Source organism: Acipenser ruthenus, chromosome 4, assembly GCF_902713425.1.
Source record: "Acipenser ruthenus chromosome 4, fAciRut3.2 maternal haplotype, whole genome shotgun sequence".
Classification (NCBI taxonomy): domain Eukaryota; kingdom Metazoa; phylum Chordata; class Actinopteri; order Acipenseriformes; family Acipenseridae; genus Acipenser; species Acipenser ruthenus.
In genome coordinates this window covers 47,870,506-47,897,417 of record NC_081192.1, presented here as the reverse complement: position 1 = coordinate 47,897,417, position 26,912 = coordinate 47,870,506, and the positions used below count along the sequence as shown (strand labels likewise).

At 38.3% G+C, this 26,912-nt stretch overlaps 1 protein-coding gene across 1 annotated transcript; it reads right to left on the bottom strand.

Annotated features, from left to right (window-relative positions):
- Window positions 1-1,491: 1,491 nt before the first annotated feature.
- LOC117399953 (calbindin-like) lies at window positions 1,492-26,912 on the bottom strand. Its single transcript, XM_033999419.3, has 11 exons — window positions 26,763-26,912; window positions 26,045-26,121; window positions 21,476-21,550; window positions 17,948-18,028; window positions 16,567-16,623; window positions 14,270-14,347; window positions 13,719-13,774; window positions 13,473-13,512; window positions 13,301-13,354; window positions 3,650-3,721; window positions 1,492-2,295 (listed from the first exon to the last, which is right to left on the bottom strand). Exons 1-11 carry the CDS (start codon window positions 26,839-26,841, stop codon window positions 2,182-2,184), a joined length of 783 nt encoding a protein of 260 aa, XP_033855310.1. The 5' UTR covers window positions 26,842-26,912; the 3' UTR covers window positions 1,492-2,181.

The following is a 26,912-nucleotide window of genomic DNA, read 5'->3' as shown; positions in this document are numbered from 1 at the left end:
CAAAAGTCACACACACACAATTCTTCTCTTTTACAAATCATGCTGGAGAAATGTTTACACTGGTGGAGGTCCTAAATAAATTCAAAGTAATAGTGATGTTATTTGCTTGATTACATTTATTTTATTCCTCTTAAAAAATTTTACTTTTTGCAATATTACTTGTAATAAAATAGAGACCTGGATGTTTACATAACTCCAATTAAAATATTTTATTATATCATACAGTATATAATAGAAAAGAGTTGAAAGGCGACATATAGTAACTATAAAAACATGAAACACAAACAAAAATATGTGTGCTATCCTCAGTCCTTTATTAGTACTTTATTACATGACCACAACAAAGAGAAGCTGGACCAGTGAAATGCAGGGTCAGTGTATATTTCATCTTGCCGTTTTGTAACCCATAATTGTAGTTTTGTAATTGTGTCCCCCGGACGAAAGCTGCAATACTATTAGTCGCTTTATGTAATCGTGCTCTTTGGCAGAAATCCCAATTAATTAACGTTCATACTGCTTTTGTCTAGTTCTGTTTGTTATCAAGAGTCATTGTTCTGAAGTTCTATACAAGCTTGATTGAACATTGAGCCAGATTTATCAAGGTATTCTCTACAAAGAGACAGTTTCACTATTTTTTGGAATGAAAAATAAAACATTAACATAAATAGTAACAAGCAACTCAAAATCTTAAATTAAGTTTTCAATAGTGTGCCTAATTTCTCTATTTGCATTTTACTGTAACATTAACAGTTTTTTCTTTCCATAAAAAACGTGTTGTTCTGTATCTTTTAATAAGCCCATTACACTCTGTTATTTATGTGTCTAGGGGTCCTGTTATGTTAGAACTCATTCACACAAACCCTGGTTCAAAAGCAGAAATCATAATAGGGCTGCCATTTAAGTATGTGCTTATTATTATTGGATAATGATAAGGTGATACTTTGGGTACATCTTTTGTTCCACAGTAAAATCCTCGGGGATTGAACTTCTGTATTATCCAAACCATGCTGTCATTATGAAATGCATGCCGTTTTATACAAATGGTTGCTATGTTTTTTAATTAAATAGAAGTGTAAGTGTTTTGTTTTCTGTAGTCATAGCAAATATATTACCTAATTCAATAATTCCATTATGATGTTGGAAGGGGAGCTGTTAATTAATCGCCTACAAATGGATAAGGGCGTCTGCTAAGAAACAAATAATAATAATAATAATAATAATAATAATAATAATAATAATAATAATACATATAGCAGATAAAGAGATATGTGGGCATAGAACACTCAGACCAAACAAGTAAATATACAACTCAGACATCCTTTGAAAAAGCATCACTTTTAAAAATCTCTGTTAGAGGAGATATAAACCACACTCCACACGGGTACAAGGAATCAAGTTTAAAGTAATGAATGCTGCTCATGTTTTAAAAAAAAAAAAAAGAAGGAGAAGAATAGAGAAGTCACACCACAAAACACAACCGGCTTTGTAAGGTGGCGTTGCTCAATATTTAATTACAGGTTACACAGTGAGTCTGCTGTAAAACATACTGCAGCTAGTCACTCGTTACAGTGCAAAAGGGTTGACAATACTTTGGAACTTGGGCTATTCATAGGTGACATGGCATAGTTAATTCTTCAGATATTTATGAGACTCTGTGACTAATTGGCTTTCTAATTCATAATTACAGATTAAGCCCAAAATACATTTAACTGAATATTGTCAGTTTACATAATCTTCCGGCTACTTATTTTATTTATTTATTTTTTTTAGCACAGATGCCCCTGTTAATTACATTTTATTTTTAAGATATTATTGCTTTGGCTAAAAGATTCTCAAGCAGAAAATTGTTACTAGTGTCAACAAGATACAACTTTTAAATACAGTAGTTATTAACAGTATTCAGCAATACATATAGCTTTTCCAATATCCCTTCTTAAAGCAGTAGAGAAGCAAAAATGTAATGTATCACATAATAGTGATGGTCATAATTACAAAAGCTGTACATTACAAACAGTATAGAAACAACAGATTGTAAAGTATGTGCCGCAGATCCCAGTGATGTATCTATACGTTGTCAGTTAAATTTACAGAACAGAAAAAAAGGAAAAAATACACCCTACACCCTTATACAGCTATCTTTACACAGATCACTAGTGAGCGGAGATTTCAGAGGATTGTTTCTCAGTTTTCATCAGCGCAAAGGACAAGCGCCAGCTCCGTTCTGTAGAGCTTCCCTCCGTCAGATAAAGCCATGATGGTGATCTTGTAGGTTGCAATGTTGTTGATGTCTAACACCTGTAATAATAAAATCATTCTTTGTCAGTTAAACGTGCATGTCTAAACTTTCATTTTCCAATATTACATGAGCTATTTAGTACCTTTTTATTCTGTGGTTTTTAAAAAAAATATTATTATTTCAACTTTTTTTAAACCTCTCTTCGAGTGCCTAACCCACTTAAGAGCCACCTTGTTGAGAAATTAAAGAGTAAAATTCTAGTCTTTTACCTGTGCCTGTTTTACCCTCTAATGCAGTGGTACTCAACTCTTATCCAGTCCAGGTTTTTACTCCAGGCATGTTCTAATGTGGTTAATTGAAGCTGTTAAGAGGCAATTAATTAATTTAGGACCTGCTTGGAATAAAGACGAGGACTGGAATGGATCTCAAGGACCGGAGTTGAGTATCATGCTCTAATGAGTATAAATACAGCTATGGCCAAAAGTTTTAACATTATGCAATCAAATAAACCACTAAATGATATCGCAAAAGTCTATCGGAAGCCATAATAGCAGTACAATATTTCATGTTAGATTTCGAAATGTCATATTTTTGTCAGTTTTTCATATAGTAGATGGAAAACTACACAGCAGTATGTAATTCAATATGTTAATGTAACATTATTCAGCAGGTTTCATTCGACTTTATGAAGCAAAATGTGTTACTTATATAGGGTGATGCAAAACCTCCGGCCATAGCTGTACACTGTAATTAAAATGACAGTACTAATGTGGATATTCATGGACTATTAAGTTAAAGCATCAGTGAACAGCCCCCCTCTGAACAATAATGTTACTTATTATACTTTTTTAAAAAAAAACATTGTTTGGAATTTTTTTGTCTCAATCTGTTTCTGTCCTTGTCATATTACTGTTTACTGTGTAAAATAACACAAATCCCTTTCAGTAGCGGCTATTGTTAAAAGAGACAGCATTGTGAAAGAGGGGGTTTCATTTATAGAGAAGCAACACAAACTGGACATGCTCTATACAGACGGAGCTAGTGGTGGGCAGGGAATTGCTTTGGGAGAAATGTCCAAGTTGAAAAATAAACTACTGGCAGTGAACATAAAACGATCACATGTGTGTTGATTTTTTTTTTCCCCCCAAGGTTTAACACAGGATGCAGCAGCAAATGAAAATTAAATAAATGTGATGACGTTTTTACCAACACTTTTAACAACAGAATAAATGCATTTCCATGAAAAAGTATAACATTTAGACCAATGAATATGTAAATTATGTTGTATTAAAACCACAACATATTGCATAGTTTAATGCAGTTTCCTAAATGGGTCAAACTTAAACATAATGGCCACAAACCTATGTGAATTACAAATGTGATCTTACAAATATGATAATGAAAAACAATTACCTTTTTATTCTTTTCACAAAGGTCTTTAAGTAAGGCATCCAGTTCATTCTCATCCATGTATCCATTACCATCCTGAAAACATTGAGATGCAAAGATCTGTTGTTTGTGTTCAGCACATGCAAATGTAACAGAATTAGATTTGCTTATTTCATATTTCATTCTTGGAAAATGCTGTGTTACAAAATGAGATACAAGCAATATCCCAATGGAAATTTATAATTTCTAGAAATTTCTCGAAAACAAATATTTTAGGAAAAATCTTTTGTAGCAAAAGTTTTGCTTTTGTGGATGAGGAAAAAAAGTTACAAGAAATAGATGTCTACAATTATTTATTTCAGCAATTGTTTTGCAAAACTCAAAAAAATGCTAATTCAAAAGTATTCATACCCTTTGATGCTATGATAGTATTGTCTACAAGGTGCTAGAAATTTTAATATGATAATGCAGAACCTAATTCTAGAAAAATGCTAATTCAATTTAAAAAAATGCTAATTCAAAAGTATTCATACTCTGACAAGGAAAATTAAATTAATAGCTAGTTGAGGCACCTTTAGCAATAATAACCTCTAGCAATAATAACCGATTAGGATATTTGTCAATGAGCTTTTGGCATGATTCTTTAGTGATATTTGACCATTGTTCAACTCAAAACTGTTCCAGTTCATTCAAATTCCGAGGACTTCTCTTGTGCACAGCCTTCTTCAACTCATACTAAAGATTCTCAATCAGATTCAGATCAAGACTTTGACTAGGCCATTCCAGAACCTTGATTTTATTCTTCTTTAACCATTCTGAAGTAGATTTTGATGTGTGCTTTGGATCTTTGTCGTGTTGGAACAGCCAATTGCGCTTTAAACCAAGTTTTGTAGTGGAGGGTTTCAGATGATTGGCCAGTATCTTTTGGTATGCTATGGGATCCATTTTACCATGTATTGGATCTAAATTTCCTGTTCCATTAGAGGAAAAACAGACCCATAGAAGGATATTACCACCTCCATGCTTGACAGTAGGTATGGTGTTCTTTTGCCTCACCAGTTTGCCTCACCAGACTTTCTCCAAACGTAAGGACTATCAGCGTGAACAAATAGCTCGATTTTTGTTACACCACTCCACAAAACCTTTGCGTTGTGACAGTACCATGAGTCTTGTACTTCTTGATAATAGAAACAATAGTTGAAATTGGGATACTCAAATGCTTGGAAATCTTCGTGTATCCTACTCCAGCTTTATGACAATAAATATTTTTCTGCCTAAGGTCTTCAGATAGCTCTTTACTTTGTCCCATATTGCCTCATTGGTAATGACAGCAATCATCCTATGCCTAACCCTTTTATACTCGCTAAGAATGTTCACCTACAATCAAGCATTTTCTAGACTTTTCTAGAATTAGGTTCTGCATTATCATATTGAAATTTCTAGCACCTTGTAGACAATACTATCATAGCATCAAAGGGTATGAATACTTTTGAATTAGCATTTTTTGAGTTTTGCAAAAAAAAAAAAATTGCTGAAATAAATAACTGTTTCTATTTCTTGTGCCTTTTTTTCCTCATCCACAAAAGCAAAACTTTTGCTACAATTTCTAGAAATTATAAATTTCCATTGGGGTATGTAAACTTTTGACTACAACTGTATACTTGTATTTTAATAACTAATAACAACTTTGTGGTACCGGAAAATATGTTATCATTTTGAAGATTACCTCATATATTTTAGAGATTAGAAAGGAAGACAACATGAGATCATATCCAATTAATTTTAAAGGAGTTGCCGGGACTTTTTAAATATAGTATTCACTTAAAGATAAGAGCTGCCAGAACAAACCAAATGCTTAGATTTAATTAAGTCTTATGATGCACAAAGTGGAGAAAAAGTTATATAAAAGTCTAGGCAAGACTACAGTCAAGTATCATTCATCTTGTTAATACAAGCTGTTTGTCCATTCTCTGAAGAGCTCTGAAAAGCTGGTTGCAAGTTTGGTCATATTCTGCGTTCGAAGACAGCTCATGTCTTTACTTATATTCTACACAATTAGTGTTTTGCATGTCTAGCCCAAAGGCAAAATATGTTATAACCAGAATAGTCTGAAGTATTAACGCTGCTAAGTTTGTACAAGGTACTGGACTTCCCAGATTGCCTATTAGCTGGGATTCGACGTGGTCTGTAACCACTCAATCCATTTGTAAGCATTTAAAGAACCAAAGGAGTACTGGTAATGCACTGAATCGTTCAAATTTCAAATTGAATGGCTCTGTGTGATTATTCTTGATTAAAGTTGTCTGAAGGCATCACACTGTAAGCCAGTACACGAACGATGCACTTTAGGTTCTGAACCATCTATATATCTCCCTGTTAGCCTCCCCTGGATTCTCTGATCAGGAACCAAAGTAGTGCTTGAAGTGACACGGTGCAGCACCACTTTCCATCCCCTGGGTGGCAGCTGCACTCGGTACAGCTTCTCCCCCCCTCATTCCAAAACATGGCAGGGTCCGAGCCAAGCATTGTCCAGCTTGGGACCGAGGCCGCGCCTGCACCTAGGGTTATACACCCAGACGAGTTCCCCCGCACTAAAGTGCCTTCCCCTTACCCGAGTGTCATAGTTCTGCTTTTGGCGGATGCCCGCAGCCCACAACTGGCCTCACGCGAAATTGTAGGCGGTGTCCAGGCAATCCCGGAGCCGTCTGGCGTACTCAGCATCCGGCGGCCGCCCGAACACTAGCTCAGCAGGGGTGCGGAGCTCTCATCCCAGCATCAGGTGTGCTGGGATGCAGTTGGCGGACTCCTGGACGGTAGAGGGGCAGGCCAGGAGGACCAAGGGCAGCTGAGTGTCCCAGTCACACTGGTGGGCAGTGTTGGTGATGGCCAGCAACACTGCAAGGGGTCTGGTTAAATCGTTCCACAAGGCCATCGCTCTGGGGGTGGAGCGGTGTCATATCTCGGCCAGTAGCTTGGACTCAAAATTGTGCCCTTGGTCTGAGTGGAGTTCCTGAGGGACCCCAAACCAAGAGAAGAACCCCTCCAGCACAGCTTTGGTCACGGTCTAGGTCTCCTCATCCAGCAGTGCATGCCTCTAGCCATTTTGTGAAGTAGTCCAGGGCAACCATGGGGCTGGAAACTGCTGGAGAGGGCTTGTGATCGGTTCAAGGGTCCCTTCTTGGCCACTGGTCACACTGCCGGCAGTAGTCCTCGACGTCCTGGCGGCATCACCCCTAGTAGAACCCCTGTTGAACCCAGCACAGGGTCTTATAAGTGCCCTATGCCGGGGGTTCTTCAGGCAGTGGTTGCAGCCCTATTCTGCGCAGGTACGGCGGGACAGGGCGTCCGCGTTGGCATGGCGAACTCCAGTCCTGTGCTGGATGGTGAAGTGGAAGGAGCTGCTCGATCCAGCGGGCCACCTGTCCCTCCGGCTCTCAGAATGTCAGCATCCACTGCAGTGCGGCATGGTCGGTCCATATGGTGAATGACAGCGGAGAGGCGGTGCCAAGGAGTGCCAAGGAGTATCATACGCTGAAGAATTAGACACTCTCACTCCCTCCGCCCCCACAACCTGTTTATATGATTTATTCATGTCTCTCTCTCTCTCTCCCTCTAGATCAGCCCTTTTTTTTTTGTTAGGACATGTTGTTGTGGTTGTTCCAACCCGTTGTTTATTGTCTACCTGTTATTTTTTAGTCAAAACCTTTCCCTATGACAAAGTAAAACATATTTATTCGTTTGATTTATTTACGGTAAAACATTATTTGTCTGTATTTCATCAGTGTTCATTACATACATACAAACATATAGCTTTCAGCTTGTTTGTACGCTGTACTCATAATAATCAAGCACATGTAGAAGACAGAAAAAAAAAAACCCAATTGGCCTTACAGTTGAACTTTATATGGGTCCTTCCACTGTTGTTGTTGCTTTGCCCTGCATTACCAGGCCCCTCCCTGCCCCTTACTGATGTCATTGCTGCAGTTCCACTTCCACCATTATCATAGCGCTGCCCCGCAACATCAGGCCTCTCTCTGCCACTCATTGACATCACCGCCGCTGCCTCTTTTTCTCCTCGCAGGCCTCTACCTCCCGGCCACACTGCGCTGTTCTCGGCCCTCGTAGTGTGCATCCCCGACTCGCTCCCAACCCTCAGTGCATCGACAAGCTCCTCCAGCCTCTCAAAGAGACTACTCAATCCTGGGTGCGGCGAAACTGCTGTCTCTGCCCTTTTCTTCTTCAGCTTCTTCCATGGTGTGCGCGCCATTATCCTCACTTCTATACACCAGTGTAAGCAATCCAGGCAGGTATTCTGTTCTCGAATTACTTGGTTTATTACTCAAGGCACAAAGAATGAGCAGTTCACTAAAACAAAGGCAGTAAACAATAACACAGACACAGGAAAAAGGGTTTAAACAAAAAGGCAGGTAACACAAACAGGTAGGTAACACATGGCGTCTCTGTGAGTTTGTCTCGGTAATACAAGCAGGCAAAACAAAACAGACTCCCTCCCATAGCTCCAAACTCACACTCTCCACCCAGCCCCTCCCTCTACCAGGCTTAAATACCCCTCCCATATTCGCGCTGTCGTGCACGCTCCCCCAATCACAGGCATGCATTCCTGTACCACCACCCATTATCTCAATGCACCCACACAGTCCCCATGTCTATTTTTGAAAGCATTCTCACTTTACAGCATTTTTTCACACCTGCCTAAAACTTTTGCACAGTACTGTATATATATATATATTATATGTAACAAGATGCTATATGATATTATATGTAACAGTACTGTATATATACACATATTAGTCTACATTAGTGTTGCACTGTTCATCAAATCCTGTGCAAATCTGATTCACCACTACACTTCCCCAGAATTTCTCTCAAGGAGTCTTTTCACAACAATTACAAATCAGTTATATTACTTGTTTATTTGGTCCAAGGTTATCTTAAAATACATACTGTAGTAAACATGCCACCAGTCCTACATGAACAATAAAATAATCTCAAGTGGTTTATTATTAATTCTCCAGAACCCTGAGATATAAGTAAAGTATAAACCACTTATATATCGCTTATAACATGGCTAACTGTCATTTGGGGGATCAAAAATAATTAAAATAATTAAAACACATTTTAAATTAAGACAAAATCTGAAACTTTTATTGTGTATACATCTGCAGTGTAATATAGTCCCAAATTTAATTGAATTAAATGTATTGTTTGCTTATTAAAAATAAATTGCACATGTCCGTTTATTGTGAATTTCTGGATCGAAAGTGGCATCTCACTAGGTACTAGAGACCTGCTCACTGGTAAATCCATCTCACTTACATATGTGAGCAGGAGGATGATGGGAAATGTAGTGCTGAGAGGTCCATGCGGGTACATGGGAAGCCATCTTGAGGCAGGGAATGCAATTTAAAAGTTTAAAAAAGTGGTCAAAATGTAAAAAATAAAATAAAATAAAACAATAAACACACCTTACGTAATCAGCTGTAGCAACACAAGGGAACATGTAACACAATAACATAAAAAGGTCCTTATGTACCTGTAGCAGGGCGATTGCACTGCACATGTGTAAATTACTGTTGGTATAATTTGTATGGGGAAATGGGTTTATTGTGTGTCTTTTTGGAGTTGATTTGTATGTTTACAGATAATTATTGTTTACAGACGGGCGCTCGATCGAGACTTGCTGACTGCTAGGCTTGGTTGAGGGGAAGGGCAGCAATGATTGGCTGTGCTGGTCCTCAATCTCTTGACCGAGTGTCTGTCAGTTCAAAAACATTCGCAGGAGATGGCTCGGGGCGACTGCAATGCCATGCCAGAGGGGAGCGGCGTATATTCGGGAGGAGAGGGTTCGCTCTGCAGAAACAACAGCTACGCAACCCTGAGACTGCAAGCGGTGCTTGTGAAGACAATGCCCAGCCAAGGCCGTATGAAGCAGCAGGAGTCGTATGAATACCGGTTCACGAGTAGGTTAGTTTAGGGGGTAGTGATCCCATGTCATGTATAGCGAGGGTTACGTAATGTAGCCGGTTCCTGGAGCAGGACACCTCATTTTATAAAGCTAGCACTCGCCCCCTGTGGCGCCTTTTATTTATAGTTTTTGTACTGTGTTTTATTTTGTATTTTTGTACAACTTGCTGTATGTGTCCTCTGTGCGTTACCATGGCTGGTAACGTCACATGACCACCTTTATTTACTTTCTGTTTTGTATTAATAAAATCCTCCGTGCCTGTGCCGGCGTTTCAACTCCACCTCCAATGTCTCTCTGTGTTGCTTAAGCAGCAGTTACCCACATACGTGACATGAAGTCACAGAACCCTTTAAGTTGAAGATCAAACCAGACTTTATGCACCAATCCAACCGTGGTGTCAGGGGACAGTGCCTCAGTTTCCCTTAGTCGCTTCAAATCCAGGCCGGTAATTTGGGGGGTGGTGTCTGACCTTGTCTTTACCTGCTTTTCTAAAAGTTTTCATGACTGACAGGAATACGTTCTTGTTGGTTTTAAACTTGCTGTCAGCAGAGATGTTAACCCTTTGCGGACCTGGTCCGACATTGCAATTTTCCCTTTCCAGTCCAATGTCAGACCCTGTCCGACATCATCAAAAAGACGTAAAAAACAAGTCTCTAGTTGTTTTTTCTCTGGAAAAAGCAGAGAAAACAATTTAATGGCCGAGTGAGACCGATAGGAGCCGGGAAAAAAAAAATGGGGCGTATCTCATGAATACAGATAGCCCCAACACCACATAGATAACACGGACATAAACAAACAAGATAGCTGCTTCTGCATCCAGTGCTCACAGAATATCACAGACATTTGCAGAGCTTTTTTGAGATATTATAGTAATAAAATAATGACTTGGATCGCATTATTGAGGAGTTTGGTGGTAAAACATGTGATCAGATCATTTATCGGTATGCACTACTGTGTAGAGGTATGTAAAAAATACAGCGAACAAGGGGTGGGGTGGGGCTGGAGATGCAGTACTGAGTGTCCTGTTGATATGCAGTGCCAAACTGTGAAAAAAAATACTTTTAAACAGCGCATCTAAAATAAACTGCACGTGTGAAAATAAATTGGACCTGACGCGCCTGACACGTGCTGAATAAATGTACCGCTAAGGGTTAAAACTTCTACTGTTAAAATATCTATTTAGTCCAGCTCAGCATTATAAAACTGGAAACTGAATATTTGAACTTCTTGCACTGGCATAAAATTCCTTTATGTTGTTAAAATTTTGTTACTTATTTCCTTAAAATGAATGTCCATATTTTTTTCTTTAAACCAGTCTTTTTAAAGTGTTTTTTCAATCTTTGTTTTCTTCTATTTCATTTAGCTGTTACTCGTCTACTGTTATATGTAATTTTTTTTTTCAGGTGGACTGCTGTCTTCACTCAGAAAGTTGGTGTTGTACCAGTTATCTGGCGTTTCATCCCCAAATATATTAAAGGAAATAGGTGAAATGTCACTCATTTTTGGCAGTGGTTTTGTAACTAATAAAAAAAAAAAAAAAATCACAGTTTGTCATGGAATTTAAAATGTTGTGGTGCGTAGTGATTTATTCAGTGTGAAACGGCTCATTATTATGCAAGCCATGGTATACGATATATATACGCACGGTCATGTGATGCTGTTCAACCAATCAGAGGTTGTTATTTTTCCAAGCCGTGTTATAACATAAAGTAATCCACTGCAGCCCCATTTGTTATTCCATGGCTTTTTATATAATCTATAAAGTCGGCTAAATGAACCCCGAAATCCCTGGTGTCAATGTCAAGCAAGTCTCCAGTCTCTCCTGCCTGGTGGTTTTATTTATTTTTCTTTCCGATGATTGATTCTCTGGCTGCTAGTGTAGCAAATTAAAAAACGGGCTGACATTTTCAGTGCTTAGAATTTTTTGAATAAAAATGACGGTCAGAGTTTAAAAGTCGAATACACTGAGAACTCTAACAAAATAGCTGGAAAAGTCATAATTAGGACTTTTTGATGTAACATCTTGTGACAAAAATACAATGTGTTTTGGTTGTAAATCTCCCTCCCGACCTGTGAGGGCGCTAAGCAGCGAAAGTAGAGTTCTTTGGACGGGCTGGCCTGACAGTTCTTTCCCCGGGCTGGGAAGTCGGTCAGTCTGGAAGAAGGTGAGACTCCGTTGCAGGAACATATTGACCCGGAAGGGAAACGACGCAGCAGCTACACGTATCCGGAGCTCTCGCCTTGGGCCAGCACTACCCGGAACAACACTACACCACAGTCACTGTATAATTGTTATCACCCACCACGAGCACTACTGCACACACCTGGACTGGTGACCGTGTTTTGTATTATTGTGAGGCGGATAACGTGTGTTTATTATTTGGACTGCAATCCATTTATTATTGTTACTTCCGTGCTTTACACATTGGTGTTTATTGTTTGGTCGCCAGACTGGGAGTTATAAATACAAGACCCCTTTTCCAAACGGATTACAGTTTCCTGGTGTGTGTTTATTTCTGTACTGCATCATATCTGCACCTGTTTCCAATCAGCAGCCACTTTGCCACACATCTATTTATGACTTTTTCCATATGGGCCGGGATACAACTATAATACTTAATCATATGTTATTTTCCAGTTATATACAAGTTCCTACATCATGGCACTTCCCTAACTGCAGAAAACGTGGGGTCTGTTTTTAGAAAAAGTGAGTGTGTGTGTGTGTGTGTGTGTGTGTGTGTAGGGGGGTATGGAATATAATTATGTAACATATTAAAAGCTGTGAGATGTCATCCTACTGTTGGTTGCAGGGTTATACACATCAAACAGCTTCAAAATTTCCTCTGTCAATGACTTTTTTGAGTATTCACTTATCAACATGGCTCCAACTGTCTGACTTTGTGTTCTGTGGCACAGATGACAGATGACAGCCTCGCTGATGCATATTGATTATATGCATCAGCAAAGCTGTCATCTGTGCCACAGAATCCATCCCGTTCAGGGACGTAGCAATAGATTAGAAAGCGTTGAGGCCAAGAACCTGACTGGTGTTGTATGACAAAGAGACACTCATTTAAATAAAAGTCAACCAATTTTCAATCAAGTTGTGCTTTTTGTCATCAAGCACCTTGACTGTGTTATTCATTCTTGATATTTCTGTATTTTTACAGAAGCAAGGTAGGCAAGTATCATATCTTCTGCAAAGAATATAAAGACGACATGACAGGTGTTAGCATGGAAAACTGGTCCTCCCCTACATCCACAGCAGGTGGAGTAGAATGTCCATGCACAGGTTCATCAAAATCAATGTGGTCACAGCCAGTAGTTCAGTATGTCCACAGTATGTGGAATAACTTTTTGTATCAATAGCCCATAATTGTATTTGCATTTGGGTGAGCAGTTCACATCACATTGTCTCCATTTGTCAAACCCATTAGATACAGATTTTGTGAAAAAGTAAGAAATTCAATACAACTTAGACAAACTTTTTAACAAGAAAGTCTTTGAATGTTACAATGACTGTATAATGAATGTCTATATTAACTAACGTTTTGATCTGTAGTCCATATGGCAGATCCACCATGTCACCATCATTGTGGATACAGTAACAAAAGAATCTCCACAATGAACCTGTGGTCAGGGCAGTCCCGCTAGTAACTTGTCTGGTTCAATTAAAATTAAAGACTTACCTGGTCATATAATTCAAAAATGTTATTAAACTCTTTGGCTGGCATTTTCACATTCTATGAAGAAAAAGATAAGAGCTTTAATGTGATTGACACTCATCAGAGGACAGAGAATAGCAAAAATAAACAAGCAGAAGGTATCTGTTTTAGTATTATTATTTAAATTTGCACTTACCTGAAATTTTAGTAGAAAGTTTTCCTGGTCGGGTAGTAATCTGTTAGAAGGACATTTTGTTTTAGTTCATTATATCAACGATTTAACTTGTATGTAAAACTATACTACAATATATATATATATATATATATATATATATATATATATATATATATATATATATATATATATATATATATATATATATTATTGTTATTTATTTATTTGGCAAACGTCTTTACCCAATAACATTTCTGAACTACAAACCTTGCCATTTCTGCCAAGCAAAGCTTCCCATCATTGTTGGAATCAAACATTTTCAGCTGAAACAGAGGAACCTTTCAGTATAAAATGAACATAAAATATAATACATATTCATATATATTAAATAAGGGCTATTTGGGCAAGGAGGCTTATGGAATACAATATTATATGGGGGTCAGTTCTCTGTTTCACTGGGTTGTAAAGGCCATTTCACATGAACCATAGCATGCTAATTATTGTAATGGTACTAAAGGATAAACTCCTGTAACATTAAGTTCATACTTAATGAGGCAGAGTTCCTCCTGATCAGTAGGGGGTGCTGTGGTGCAGTGAGGTGAACCCAACCCAGGTGTTTTTCCTCCCTCACCAACAGAACACCAAAGGCTATGCAGCCAAGACTGAAGACTCACAGGGATTTGAATCAACAAGCTCCAGATTCTGTGACTACAGACAGCGGAGCCTTTCCTATGTAAACTACTATGGACGCAAGTTCATGCTTCTTCTAAAAATGACTGCTAACTGAAAATAGGAATCTAAATCCAAGACAGACTTACCGTCGTTTGTGTATACTCTTCTAATTTCTTGTCATCATAAGATTTTTTGGCCTTCTGTAGTAGATCTCTCAGAAAACTCTGTTTTGGAAACAATATGTATATATCTATAGAGGATACTGAATGATCGTTCGTGGAATACAGTTTTTATTCACCGCAGGAGGATGTCCCAGCAAATCACAAGCCCCGATAAGGGCGAATGGTTTATGAAGGACATACTCCTAAGGGGATAAAAACCATATACCACGAACAATCATTCAGTATTCTATTTGTACCACAAGTATATATTTAAAATAAATAGCAATAAAATGTGTAATTCATTTTTATGTTACTTCAGTTAATTCAGATATTTTACCTGGCAGATCTTTACTTTCATTGTCAACAGACTATGCTTCGACGCAGATTAATTTTAAACTCTGTTTATGGCATCTTTGCAGCCGTCTTTAGATAGACCCTTGAGCTCAGTCTGTCAGTTTACATCCGCTCTGTTGTTTCCTACCGGTTTTAATGAAGGGGCTACAGGCTGCTCAGATAAGTCAGACGCAGTCAGATCAGTAACTGGCATTTCTTGACTAAACTCGTTCTCAAGGAAATCGGGAGTCCAAATCAAAACAACAATATCAATTTGAAATTATTTCAGACATTTTAAAATTGTTCTAAAACAAGTATAGGTGGCAGTATTGTTTGAACTACCGACATGCAGGTCCGTAAACAAAGACACATTCAAAACTAGTCCCGGTAAGCATGTTATCCCACTCATGTTATCTCACTCAAGATATACCCACTCTTGTGGTATAAATATGTATATCAAATATAATAACCCAGTGTACTGTTATCTTATCACACTATTACATATAAAATCTGAACAGAAACACTCTTTGGTAATTAACAGAATAAAATATGCTCACCCGAAGCAATCTCCTCATTAAATTCAGGCCGCTGTGTTGATGAACTGCTCAGCAGTGCATGGCTAGGATTTCAACGACTCTAGACCTCCTGGGATTTACCACTGAATAATTTCCCTGATTCATAATCAGTTTTAGAATATGTGTTATTGTTCACAAAGAAAATTCTCAAAAACTTCTAAATGAAATTCATTACGGAATATAAACCAGAATAGTGTTAACCACAGATTAATTAAGGTCTTTAATATCTGATTTTGTATAGTGGGTAGTTAGATAGGCTGGCTTCCATTTACCACTTGAAACCTATATGTCACACATCATGCCAAGCTTAAAAGAGTGGGTTGAGGACCTGCGGACAACTGTGGACACTAGAATGACGGCAGCAGCGGATGCACAGAAACAAGATAGTCTGTCTATCAGTGCTTGCAACTTAGTTTACCTGTCCAGCCAACTTTACAACTCTCCTTTCAGAATACTGGAGGCATGTAGAAAACTATCCACACTACCTGACAAATGCAAATAATTATTAGTGTTAGCCAGAGACTTGAGAGATGGTGCCTCAGTAGTCACCCCTGCCTGCAACTTAAACACGGCGATGTGGTACTGTAGATGTTACGAAAAAAGGGCAAATGTCCCAGAGGACAACAGCTGTCCAGTCTACGTGAGGCTGGAAGCAGGTACTTGAGACTGGGATAGATGACAGGTTCCAGCAGATTTTGACATTATAAAGGTGTCTATCGAAATACACAGTAATTTAAACACTGAATGGAGGTAGAGAACAGTATTGATTTGAACAGTGTATAAGTGGAGAGTGCTTTATTTAGATAGAAGCCTGCCGAATAAAGTGTCCACCTCCTGTATTAACATGTTGGTAAGGGATCAGGGAACACCATGACTATGTATTGAGCGAGATCCATGAAAATCATATGAATTGCGTAATTAATACATACTGGCTATTATGAGTCATGTATAAGCAATCAATCACAATTACGGATTTGTCACAATTTCACACTTATCCTGTGTATGGATGTAATCCCATGTTTGGAACATTAAAGAACAATTTTATAGTAAAATAAAAACACAATATGAGCAACTAGAACCACTAAGCTGACATCTCTAAGAAACTAAGACTTAGACAATGCCCTACACATAAGCAAAAACACACAAGAAGCTTTCAAGTGTGTTATTGAGCTTATAAAATGGCTCATTGTTATTTTGAAACTGATTGGCATGTCTGGAATGAAATGAGATCTGAACCATTGGTTGTTGTATTCCTTTAACCATATTTCATTGGAATATCAGCACCCACTCAGGGCATTTTCAAGCCATTTTATAAAATGCATTAATTGTACTAACAATCTTCCCATAATGTCCAATCTCTTAATAGATAATCACCTTCAGTTCATCTGCTTCGATGTAGCCACTATGATCAGCATCATATCTTCGCCAGGCCTACAGGATAAGACACATTGGGAATTACTGCATGCATCTGTTAATTTGCTAAATATACCCCAGCTGTTCTTAAGACTCCATGCTCATAGGGACACAGCATGTACTTTTTGACAGCAGTCACAGAGGCACAGAGTATAAATAGGGCTTCTAAGTTTCGGTTTTAACCGATACAAAATTATAAAACACCCTCAATTCACATTGACTTGACCACTTTCCTCGTAAAAAAAAAAAAAAAAAAGTCAATGTCCCTCCTTCCTGACTTGTATCTTGCACGGATTCATTCTGAATATTTTAAACCCACCCCAACTACTGAGAGGCAGCAAATTCCTACATTTCTATTGGAGGATTGTAACATGCTTTTGAGATTTAAAATTAGATTACAATTAGAAACTAGTTCTTGCTCGCTAGATTTAAAGCTATTTTCAAGTTCGATGGGAAGTATTTACACGCTCATGGAATTTAAAACAGAATTGCAAATTGTGGCGAAATGTAAAAAAAATCCTAAACACACAAAAACCCCAGAAGAATATGCCCGTGACCATTAGGATTTTGTTGTGGAAGACAGCAAAGGAAAAAAGGCACAATTGAGTTATTATAGCCTACATATAGTGACAGAAAAAAAAGAATAATTTGGAAAGTAACCAAAAACAATAATTTCATACAGTATATAAAAAGCCCCGAAAAATATGTATTTATATAAAACTCAAAAATAGCTAAAAATAAGCACAGGTGAACCTATCAATTTCTGAACTATAGTCTTGCTGAGCTACAGTACTCTCTGGCTATTTTATTACCATTATTAATTAAAGTCAGAAGTACAGTGATTGAACAACAACATAGAAATACCTGCTATGTGTAGCACTTGCATGCAAGGAACTGTGCCTCGAATTCATTCTTATACAAATTGCATCCCTGACTTGTATTCATTTTCTGTAATACTGTATATAAAAGTAGAATCTCCCTGTTGTAAATCACTTAGGTTACAATAGGCAAAACAGCAGACCAGTGCTTTCATATTCAAGATTGCATGAATTGCTGATGCTCCACAAGAAAAAAGTTTAAAACTATTCCACAGATTTTGCTGAAATTAGAGGTGTTTTTTTCTCTTCTTTTTACTGGTATAACTAAAAAAGGATATTGTTAAGCTAGATTTTCCCTACAAGTTTGAGACACAATTTATAATTTTGGGACTGACTGTTGCATGTTTCAAATGTATACCTGAAGTATTATTTGACAGGTTCTGCACTGTGAGATTGGAGACTCTTCCCTACTTAACACCCTACCAGTATAACAGTGTAAAGTCCAGTGTTCTTTTTTCACATACCTGCATGAATTCTGCACACGACTTTAGCTGTTGTCGAAAGAACAACAAGAAGTTCTCATCTGTGGGTAAGATCTGTACAAGCTGCAGAGAAAAAATGAAAATAAAACATCCATGTCTACATGTAAAAAAAAAAGGCTGATATGCTTGCATGACGGATTTTTTAAGAGCGATTTTTTTTTCTTTATTTGTGATTTCACTTTTATCTTTGCCAATATATTTGCACACTTTACATGTGCTTTTACAGGTTTCAATGTCCCTTAATGTATCTATGATCCCTTTATGTTTACTGTGGACTAAAATGTCAGCCAGATTTGCATCCCGTCTAAAAGCTACGATCGGTGCTTTTGGAAATAGTTTTTTTTTCTGAATTATGAAGTATATGTAAATGCTTCCAAACTAGTTTTGAAATGTTTGGCAAAAATTTAGAAGATGTAATTATTAATGGTACTCTCTTAACCCTCTCTTCCCTTTTCTTATAATCAAGTAGTTCATTCCTATTGAGTTTGTCAACTTTTCTCAATTCTCTCTCAATCATTTGTTTTTTATATCCTCTTAAGATTTATTTTTAATTCCTTTCTCTGTTTTATGCAGTCATTTTCATCAGAACAGATTCTTTTTATCCTTATACCCAGTCCTTTAGGAATTGCTCTTTTAGTATAGATAGGACGTGCAGATGACATATGTAGGTACTGATGCATATCAGTAGGTTTCGAGTAAAGATCTGTTTTAATACATCCTTGTTAAAGTTTAACCAAGGTGTCTAAGAATTCAATTTCAGATTCGGTCCACCTTAAATCCACCGAAATGTTCGGGTGGATATCACTTGCTAATTTATGAAACTTTACAAGAGATTTTTCTCCATGTTCTCATATTCCAAATATGTTATCTACATATATTATGTATTCTAGTGGGTTCTTGTCTAGTTTACTCAATAACATGCCCTCCCATTTGCCCATATACATGCTTGCAAAACGCATGCCTAATTTTGAGCCTATTGCTGTGCCATCATTCTGTTTGTAACTTCTATTTCCAAATGCAAACTAACTATTTTTTAAAAGTATCTTGATCATATTTAATATTTCTTCCGTAGGTATCATGTTCTTATCTACTCTATTTTCCAGTGCCTCTTTACATGCTTCTAGTTTCATACCTTGGAACACTGGGGTACAGAGATTTTACATCCATGCAAAATTGAATGGTACTCTCTGGAAGTTTAACCTTTATATTATTAATCCTTTTCAGAAAATGTGTTGTATCTTTAACATAGCTAGCTAAGCTTTCAACATGTCGCTGCAGCTGCCTTTCAGCTATTTCCGCAATAACATATGTTGGATTATCAACTGTGCTAACAATCTTTACTCACTCTCCATGATGTCCTGTCATTTTTGTCAATAATTTTCTCCATAAAAGAGCGTGCAGTAAGCTTCTAAAGATTTAAACAGGAGAAAGGGTGAGCAATTAAATAATCTAAAAATGATGCAGATTTAGGCATTCCAAATAGAGAAAAGCAGTGGACCAAACTCACTTAGATAAGTATTTAAAATGTCACGGTATTTATAAAATAAGGCTCAAATATTGTTTATTGTATGAATATTAAAATGTAGACTAATGCACCCTTTCCTTATTTACAGCATTGGTTGATTTGTAATAAATGATTGAAAGAAAAAACAAAAACACAGTGACAATACAAACTCTATAGCAGCGCAAGCTGCTTGATTACACACAGTTCCACCTCACTGGAACATCTCTTACGAGAACAATGAGTTTAAAGCTGACATGCATCAGTGCCACTCACCTCATGGATTAGTGAGCCAATACCAAGGACACTTTTCAAACAGCTTGCTTTTGTGACACCTAATCAACTTTTTTCATTCTACATTTGGGCATCTGTACAGTATATAACCTATTTAAAATACTTTGTTTCAAACTTGTTACATAATACGCACAGTATGAACAATATATACATTTATCAGCAACAAGTAAAAGGTTGATAGTGCTTATATACTGATACAAGGTATACTTTCTCAATTTCAACAGGCATTGAAAAATGATTGCCACCAACAGAATTATAAAAAATGCATTCACAATACCCCTTTCATTTCTTTTGGGTACTTTTGCCAAGTATGATTATTTTTGGTAAAAGGTTAAATAAAAGTTATTTAGCACTAATTATTTGCTTTCCAGCCATGACTGACACAACATATTATTATTTTCCAGCATGAAGTTTATTGTATTTCACTTTCTCTATCGCATTTGAATAAAGTACACTTAACAGACTGCATGCTATGTGAAAAACACAAAGATGTCATACACTGTTAGCAAGCGTCCATCCAGGTCTATAGTCCTCATTTGTATTTCTCATTTTCTCAGCTCTTCCTTATAGCTGATGATTGTATTGTATCATTTATAATGCAAATTAGGACCTTTACAGTGCAAATTAGGACATTCGGACAGTGCTAACAGATTTTTACCCTGGAAACCCAGGATGGGGTTATTCAATTAAAAGTGTTTGTTCTCATTTAAAAAAAAAATAGGAGTGCATTACAGAATGAAATAAAGCCTTTGTATCTGGCCTTAGTCTAAGTACCCCACAAATACCAAACTAGCAACACTGTTGTTAAAATGATGTGGCTGGAAGTGTAGCTACAATGGCAACATTTATAAATAGCAACTAGCGCTACAGGTGCAGTGATAATATAGCCATTTAGGTTAGGTATGAACACTACAGCTGCTCCCCACAAATAAGACAGCTGAGCAGGACCTGTCAATTCTGTACTTGAACAGCTTTATTGAACAGCTTTATTCTCATGCTTCTTTTTCCATGATACATGTCGATTCACCTGCACTACATCTTAATCTCTATGTTGAGAAGACATATTTTGGAATAATGCTCAGAATGGTGTGAGTTCTCTTTGATTACAAATCAGATATTGTACTGTAAACAGTAAACACATGTAAAACAAATGTCACTTAATGAAATAGTGTGACATATGCTTGGAAGGTTTTGGGTATCTAGATGTTACATAATGTTTGAATGTGTCAGGTAGCTCAGAATTTATGGTAAGAAGTCTACAGCATTCCTCTCAAACAGGCTACTATAAAAAAGGAGTAAGCAGGTTGAAATTTGCTTTTTTTTATTTTATTTGAGTTATTTACAATTCTCTTAGTATTTTATGGTGTTTGAAATCCATATGAGTGGTTCTGGGGTCTGTTGCTCCTTATATTTGTCCCTAAATCTAACTTTACCAGGTTTTAAGCCTTCTCCTGTCAGTTGAGAAAATGTAGCGCTATGGTTGGAAGAGTTGAAAGGTCATATTGTCACATGATTTGATTGGAATGAGAAAGGGTGCTGAGTCCTGGCACTTAGGATTCTCCAGACAAGCTCAAAGCAAGCTCCAAGCCATGTAAAGGCACATTTAGAGAAAATGATAACTGAAATGCAGGGCAACAGAACCCAGAACCATTCAGAATGACTCCAAAAAGATTTAAAAGGTGGTGAAATACATATATTTGAATTCAGTTTCTTACCTCAACCATGCCTATCTGGGCATCTGCATTCTGTCCATACTTCTCCACAAAAACCTTCATTGCTTCTGTTAATTCCTGGTAACAGTTATTAAAAACAACAGTGTTACTTCTTAAATATTTTAAAATAAATTGTCTTGAAAAGCCTTCTGCAGCTTTTCAGTGGTGTATTCATTTATCAACATTTATTCAATATTGCTTTTGAAAAACAGAATTATAATAGAGTGCATAAACATGATCATTGTATTTTTTTGCCAAGTAGACAGACTTTAAGGAAATGGCTGTGCTGAAAAAGATCCAGCTAGGGGAGAATTGTAAATTCATGAAGCAACAAAAAAAATGTTAAACAGACAGATGATCATAGGTACTGTAATCATTTCAATAATCTATACTATCTGTCATATATTTAAATTCCCTATGCCCTCTGAACCAAATCAGACAAACAAGGTTGTTACATGAAACAATTCAATTAAATCTAAAGTCAGAACATTTTGCATCAAACTATAGTGGATTTTTAAAGAAATATATATATATATATATATATATATTTCTTTTTTTTACCAATATATAACTTGAGATAATTACAGTGTGGTGCTGTTTTAAGATGTATTTGGATGTGGAGTTGTTAAGAATTTAAAAAACTGTGTTGGTAATCTCTATGCTGTCATTTTTTTTTTTTTATTTGTGTCCATGTCCTCAAAGAATCACGTTAAAATTGCATATACAGCAGGACCTGCTGTTTCTGAGGGGACCCCATGCCACTCATCATGGGGAAATATTGATAGGAAGAAAGACAGCCAGTTAATTAGGTGTTCTTTTTTTCCCACCAGTAAATGACATGAAAAGCAATTAAACATTTAGAAAGGTCTTAATATTAAAAACCAAAAAAACGCTTCTTAGTTAATAGCCCACGATTTCATGACTTTTCTGCTGAAAGAAGCAAGATCATTGTGAATTCTAGCTAAAACTCAAATGAAATGCTTTAAATAGAAAGGTTTATATAATTTGACCCCAAGTTTGTTGGTTGGACCACTGTAACTATTTTCCTTCAATGCAAAGTGTTCAAATGAAGAACTTAGAATTTGCTTAACAAAATGAACGTTTCCCATTTTAAATGTCATATCACCAAGACATGACTTCAATAAAAAAATCCTGGCAGAACCATTAGCAGATCACAACAAATGGAAGAAATAACAAAAATCTTCATTACCAGTACTTGCTTCAATGGGTTACAGATACCAGTACTTGCTTCAATGGGTTATTACCAGCGCGTATTGATTCGGAGTCCATTTTTTAAAATTATGTATAAGTGCATTTAAAGAAAGTAGAGCTCAGAGCACATAGGGTACTGCGGACATTCAACTGAACTGAATAAGTCGATTGAATAAGTGGATTGTTTGTTATTTAGTGAATGTTTCTAAAATTACATGGGAAATTTTTATACCTAAATTAACAAGGTTTTTAAAATTATAACCAGTAAACCTTTATCCCGTCTATTTATTCTAGTACTCCATCTTAAAACTAAAGAAACAAAACTGGTTTGTTTACATTAGGCTGCACAAAGCACTACACCCACTTTCACTTGTGGTGAAAAATTATCAACATTGCTTTTACTGTGTTGTTTTTGTCTAGGTTGTTGCTGTATGATACCCGCTATAAAAGTGCCTCAGTACTGTAGCGTTTCACAGGCAGCCAGAAAACAGGAGAGACGGACACGCTTGTTTCTCGTTCCAAATGTTTTATTCAGCATCGTTTTCCCTCAGTCACACACAGTTCACAGCTCCCTGTCAGCTACTCTGGAACCATGGCAATCACGACACAACAACAACAACAGGGCGTCGCAGCGCCTCTTATAACCCCGGCAGGCCCCTTTATTCAAAGCTTACACATCCCATTGGTACTGAGCCATACACTTTGGGCCAATGGGAATGCACTGAACACGTGAACATACAGTGATTCACAGACTGGTCCAATCACAGGGGAGACACGACAACACACTACACGACTGATACAGCGGAAAGGGCCAATCACAGGGAAGACACAGAGCATGCCCCCGCACGCAGGCTAGGGTCACACAGCAACAGAGACAGAGTTAAACAATGGCGGGAAATACAGAGGGGGAAGGAAAAACAAATACAAGCAACGGGGACGACATAAGACACACACAGCACGAGGTAAGCAGGCAGCGCTGTGTTTGAGGTGGTCTCCTCTCCTCCTTCTGCCAGGCTGGGTCTTCGGTCAGGGGCGCCCGTTTAACCCCTGTGGTAACCCGTGGGCTTCTGTAAGGGGGTGCCCATTTAACTGCCTTCCTACCCTCAAAACCTGAGTGGACTCCTTTATGAGCGGTGGCAGTGCTGTCGGTGGTGCAGTGCACTCCAGCAGGGACAATGCCGGCAGTAACAATGCCGGCGGTGGTGCGGGACCCTCAGATAGCGGCTCTGTGCAGTCAGGCGGTGGCGCGGGGCAGTCAGGCAGCGGCTCTGGGCAGTCACGTGGTAGTGCTGGGCAGTCAGGCAGTGGCGCTGGGCAGTCAGGCGGCGGCTGTGGGCAGTCAGACGGCGTCTCCGTGCAGTCAGGTGGTGGCGCTGGGCAGTCAGGCGGCAGCTGTGGGCAATCCGATGGCATCTCTGTGCAGTCAGGTGGTGGCGCTGGGCAGTCAGGCGGGGGCGGTGGGCAGTCAGGTGGCAGCGCAGGGCATGGTGGGGCCGCTAGCGCTTTCTGGGGTACGGTGTGTTGTACTGCTCTCGTTGCTCCTGCTCTCGCCTCGCGCCCTTTGCAGGAGCCCTTGAAAGGGCTGGCGCTTGCAGCGGCTCCTCTCTCCCTTGCAGTCGGGCCGGCCGCACCTCTCTCTCAGGTGCTGGGGACGGTGCTGGCTCCCGTGTTTGCCTTTGGGGACGGCTGCCCCTCTTCCACTTTTGCTTTCGGGCAGGCAGCTCTTCTCCCTCTTGATGGGGACAGCGCCCCACTTCGTGCCCAAACTTCCTGCAGACGAAGCACAAACCCTGGTCCTCTAGGTCCTCCCATCCGCCATCCCACGGGCTGCGCTCTCTGGCACCCAGGCGGGCAGCACCTTCCTCTCTGACGCTGGAAGCGCCACCGGTTCCCTCACTTATCGGCGAGAACGGATGCCCCTCCTCCTCTTTTGCATTGGGGCAGGTGGTACCTCCTTGTGTCCGAACTCCCCGCAGGCAGGGCATCAGCCTTGATCCTCACGGCCACGAGGGGGTCTTCCATGTTGCCATCCCACCAGGTCTGGGATGGGTCGGGGTTGCAGCGGACCTACTGGTCCATCTCTCCTCACTCCTCCTGACACTGAGGTTGTGTTCTTTATCTCGCTTCTGATGCCAGTTTAGCATTTCACAGACAGCCAGAAAACAGGAGAGACAGACACGTTGGTTTCTCATTCCAAAAGCTTTATTCAGCATCGTTTTCCCTTAGTCACACACACAGTTCACAGCTCCCTGTCAGTTACTCCGGAACCATGGCAACCACGACACAACAACAACAACAACAACAGGGTGTCGCAGCGCCTCTTATAACCCTGGCCCGCCCCTACAAACAACGGGGACAACATAAGACACACACAGAACGTAAACACACATACACAGAAGTACAGTACAACACAAATGCACAGATCATTACAATATGCAATGTATAATTTGTATAAATAATTACAACTTATGTTGTATTTGTTCTGTTATACATATTTTGGGTTCTAAAAAACATTTTCTATTAAAAATGTACAATGTTATATGAAATAGTAAGTAACATACCATGCATACGCCCCACAAAGAATATATAACACTGCTAATTATGACCTGCACACAGAACACAGAATAGCATCTCATAACAAATGCCCATGAACATTGTCATCAAAACCAGGTTGAGTGGTTGTCCAGTCACAGAATGGGGATTAACAGCATTTTGCTTGCAAAGTTTCATCAGATTTGAGAAGCATTCCCAAGAGATATAGATATTTACCGTTTTCTCCCATGAGCCCAGATGTTAAGGAACATGTACAGGTTTATTTTTGTGTGTTTGGTTTAACTTTTTTTTCTTTATGCTGGTTTCTAAATCTTTTCCTAGTAGAAAGAGGCGCAACCCAAAGACGTATATTTTATCGTCCCACGCTGAATGTATGCAATGAAAGCTTCTGCCTCTTTGCTGTATTTCTGCAACCCCATCCCATCGACCCCATGCATGTTTTATTGAAAAACACAGACTGTAAGCCACCTGCCGTGTATGAGTCAATAAATGTAATCAAGGTGCTAATTATCGTTTAACAATAATAACGGCAAGCATTGCCCAGGTAACAGATCGGCAGTCTAAAAATAAAAATAAAAAGTACAAAATAAAACAGAATAGCCATTTGCAAGCCTTTACCAATCCATTCCAAAAAAGACTACACATATCAAACACGAATTCTTGAGGGCACTCTTACGGTAAAAAAAAAAAAAAAAAACTACAACATAACATATACGATAGGTCCAGTAATTCAGTTAAATTGGTCTACTTTATAGAACATTTTTCAACTTCCGAAAACGTTGTAGAAAAAGGTACTAGGCTACTTACTAATCCAGCTTGTTTTCGAGCTTGCTGAAGTTCCTTGATAAAATTTTGCAGCTCCTTCCCTTCAATATATCCATTACCTGAACAGAAATAACAAAATAAAATAAGAACAGAAATAAATACTCAACCAATGACTCCATTAATAAAACACATTTGTGATGTAACGCAGCAACGACATCAATATTCATCAATTTGAAATAATAATATAGTCCATGCATTAAGATTTCAAACGTTGGTCTTAACCAAAATAAAATATTTTGTAAGATATTTAAACCATACATAGTTAGTATTCGGGTAAGAAAAACTCGAGCAACAATAGTTAATTTGGTATTTCTGTGAATACTACAATTTTACATGCGAGGTTCATCAAATAGCTTCTAGAAACAGCTGCTTGGTTTTCACTAGTATGTCCTCAGCAGAACAACTCGATTCTTTCAATAGCTTTATTATAGTAAGCCCCCAAGAAAAGTATACCACAAATGTAACTGTTATAAGTCTTAAACAAAAATGATCTGACTACTAAACTTAACAAAAATAAACAAATAAACATCGAAACAATAACACAAAAACAATCAGATAAGCATCTCATTGACCAGATAGAAAGTTGTGAATAACGACGTTATGGAAAGAGAACCTTTCCATAAACACCTCCCTCCACAAAGTTCTAATAAACTGAATGATCTGAATGCAAGATTCGTGGAAATAGCTAATAGTTAGTTACCATCATTGTCATAATGGTGCCAGATATCCAGGAACTGTGTTGCAGAAATCTCAACACCTTGCAGGTAAGCTTTAGCCATGATGTTATATTTGGAGGATGTTTCAGGACAAAGATCGAGCTGATTCTCTCAGACTGGTGTGCTTTGATCAG

What these genes read in the sequence shown, in the direction of transcription:
- LOC117399953 (XM_033999419.3), bottom strand. Translation starts at nt 26,841, where the DNA reads ATGGCTAAAGCTTACCTGCAAGGTGTTGAGATTTCTGCAACACAGTTC. An exon ending in CTCGAAAACAAGCTGGATTA is followed by an intron (nt 21,551 to 26,044) that starts GTAAGTAGCCTA and finishes AACTGTTACCAG; the next exon opens with GAATTAACAGAAGCAATGAA. An exon ending in ACTTTCTACTAAAATTTCAG is followed by an intron (nt 13,355 to 13,472) that starts GTAAGTGCAAAT and finishes TTTTCTTCATAG; the next exon opens with AATGTGAAAATGCCAGCCAA.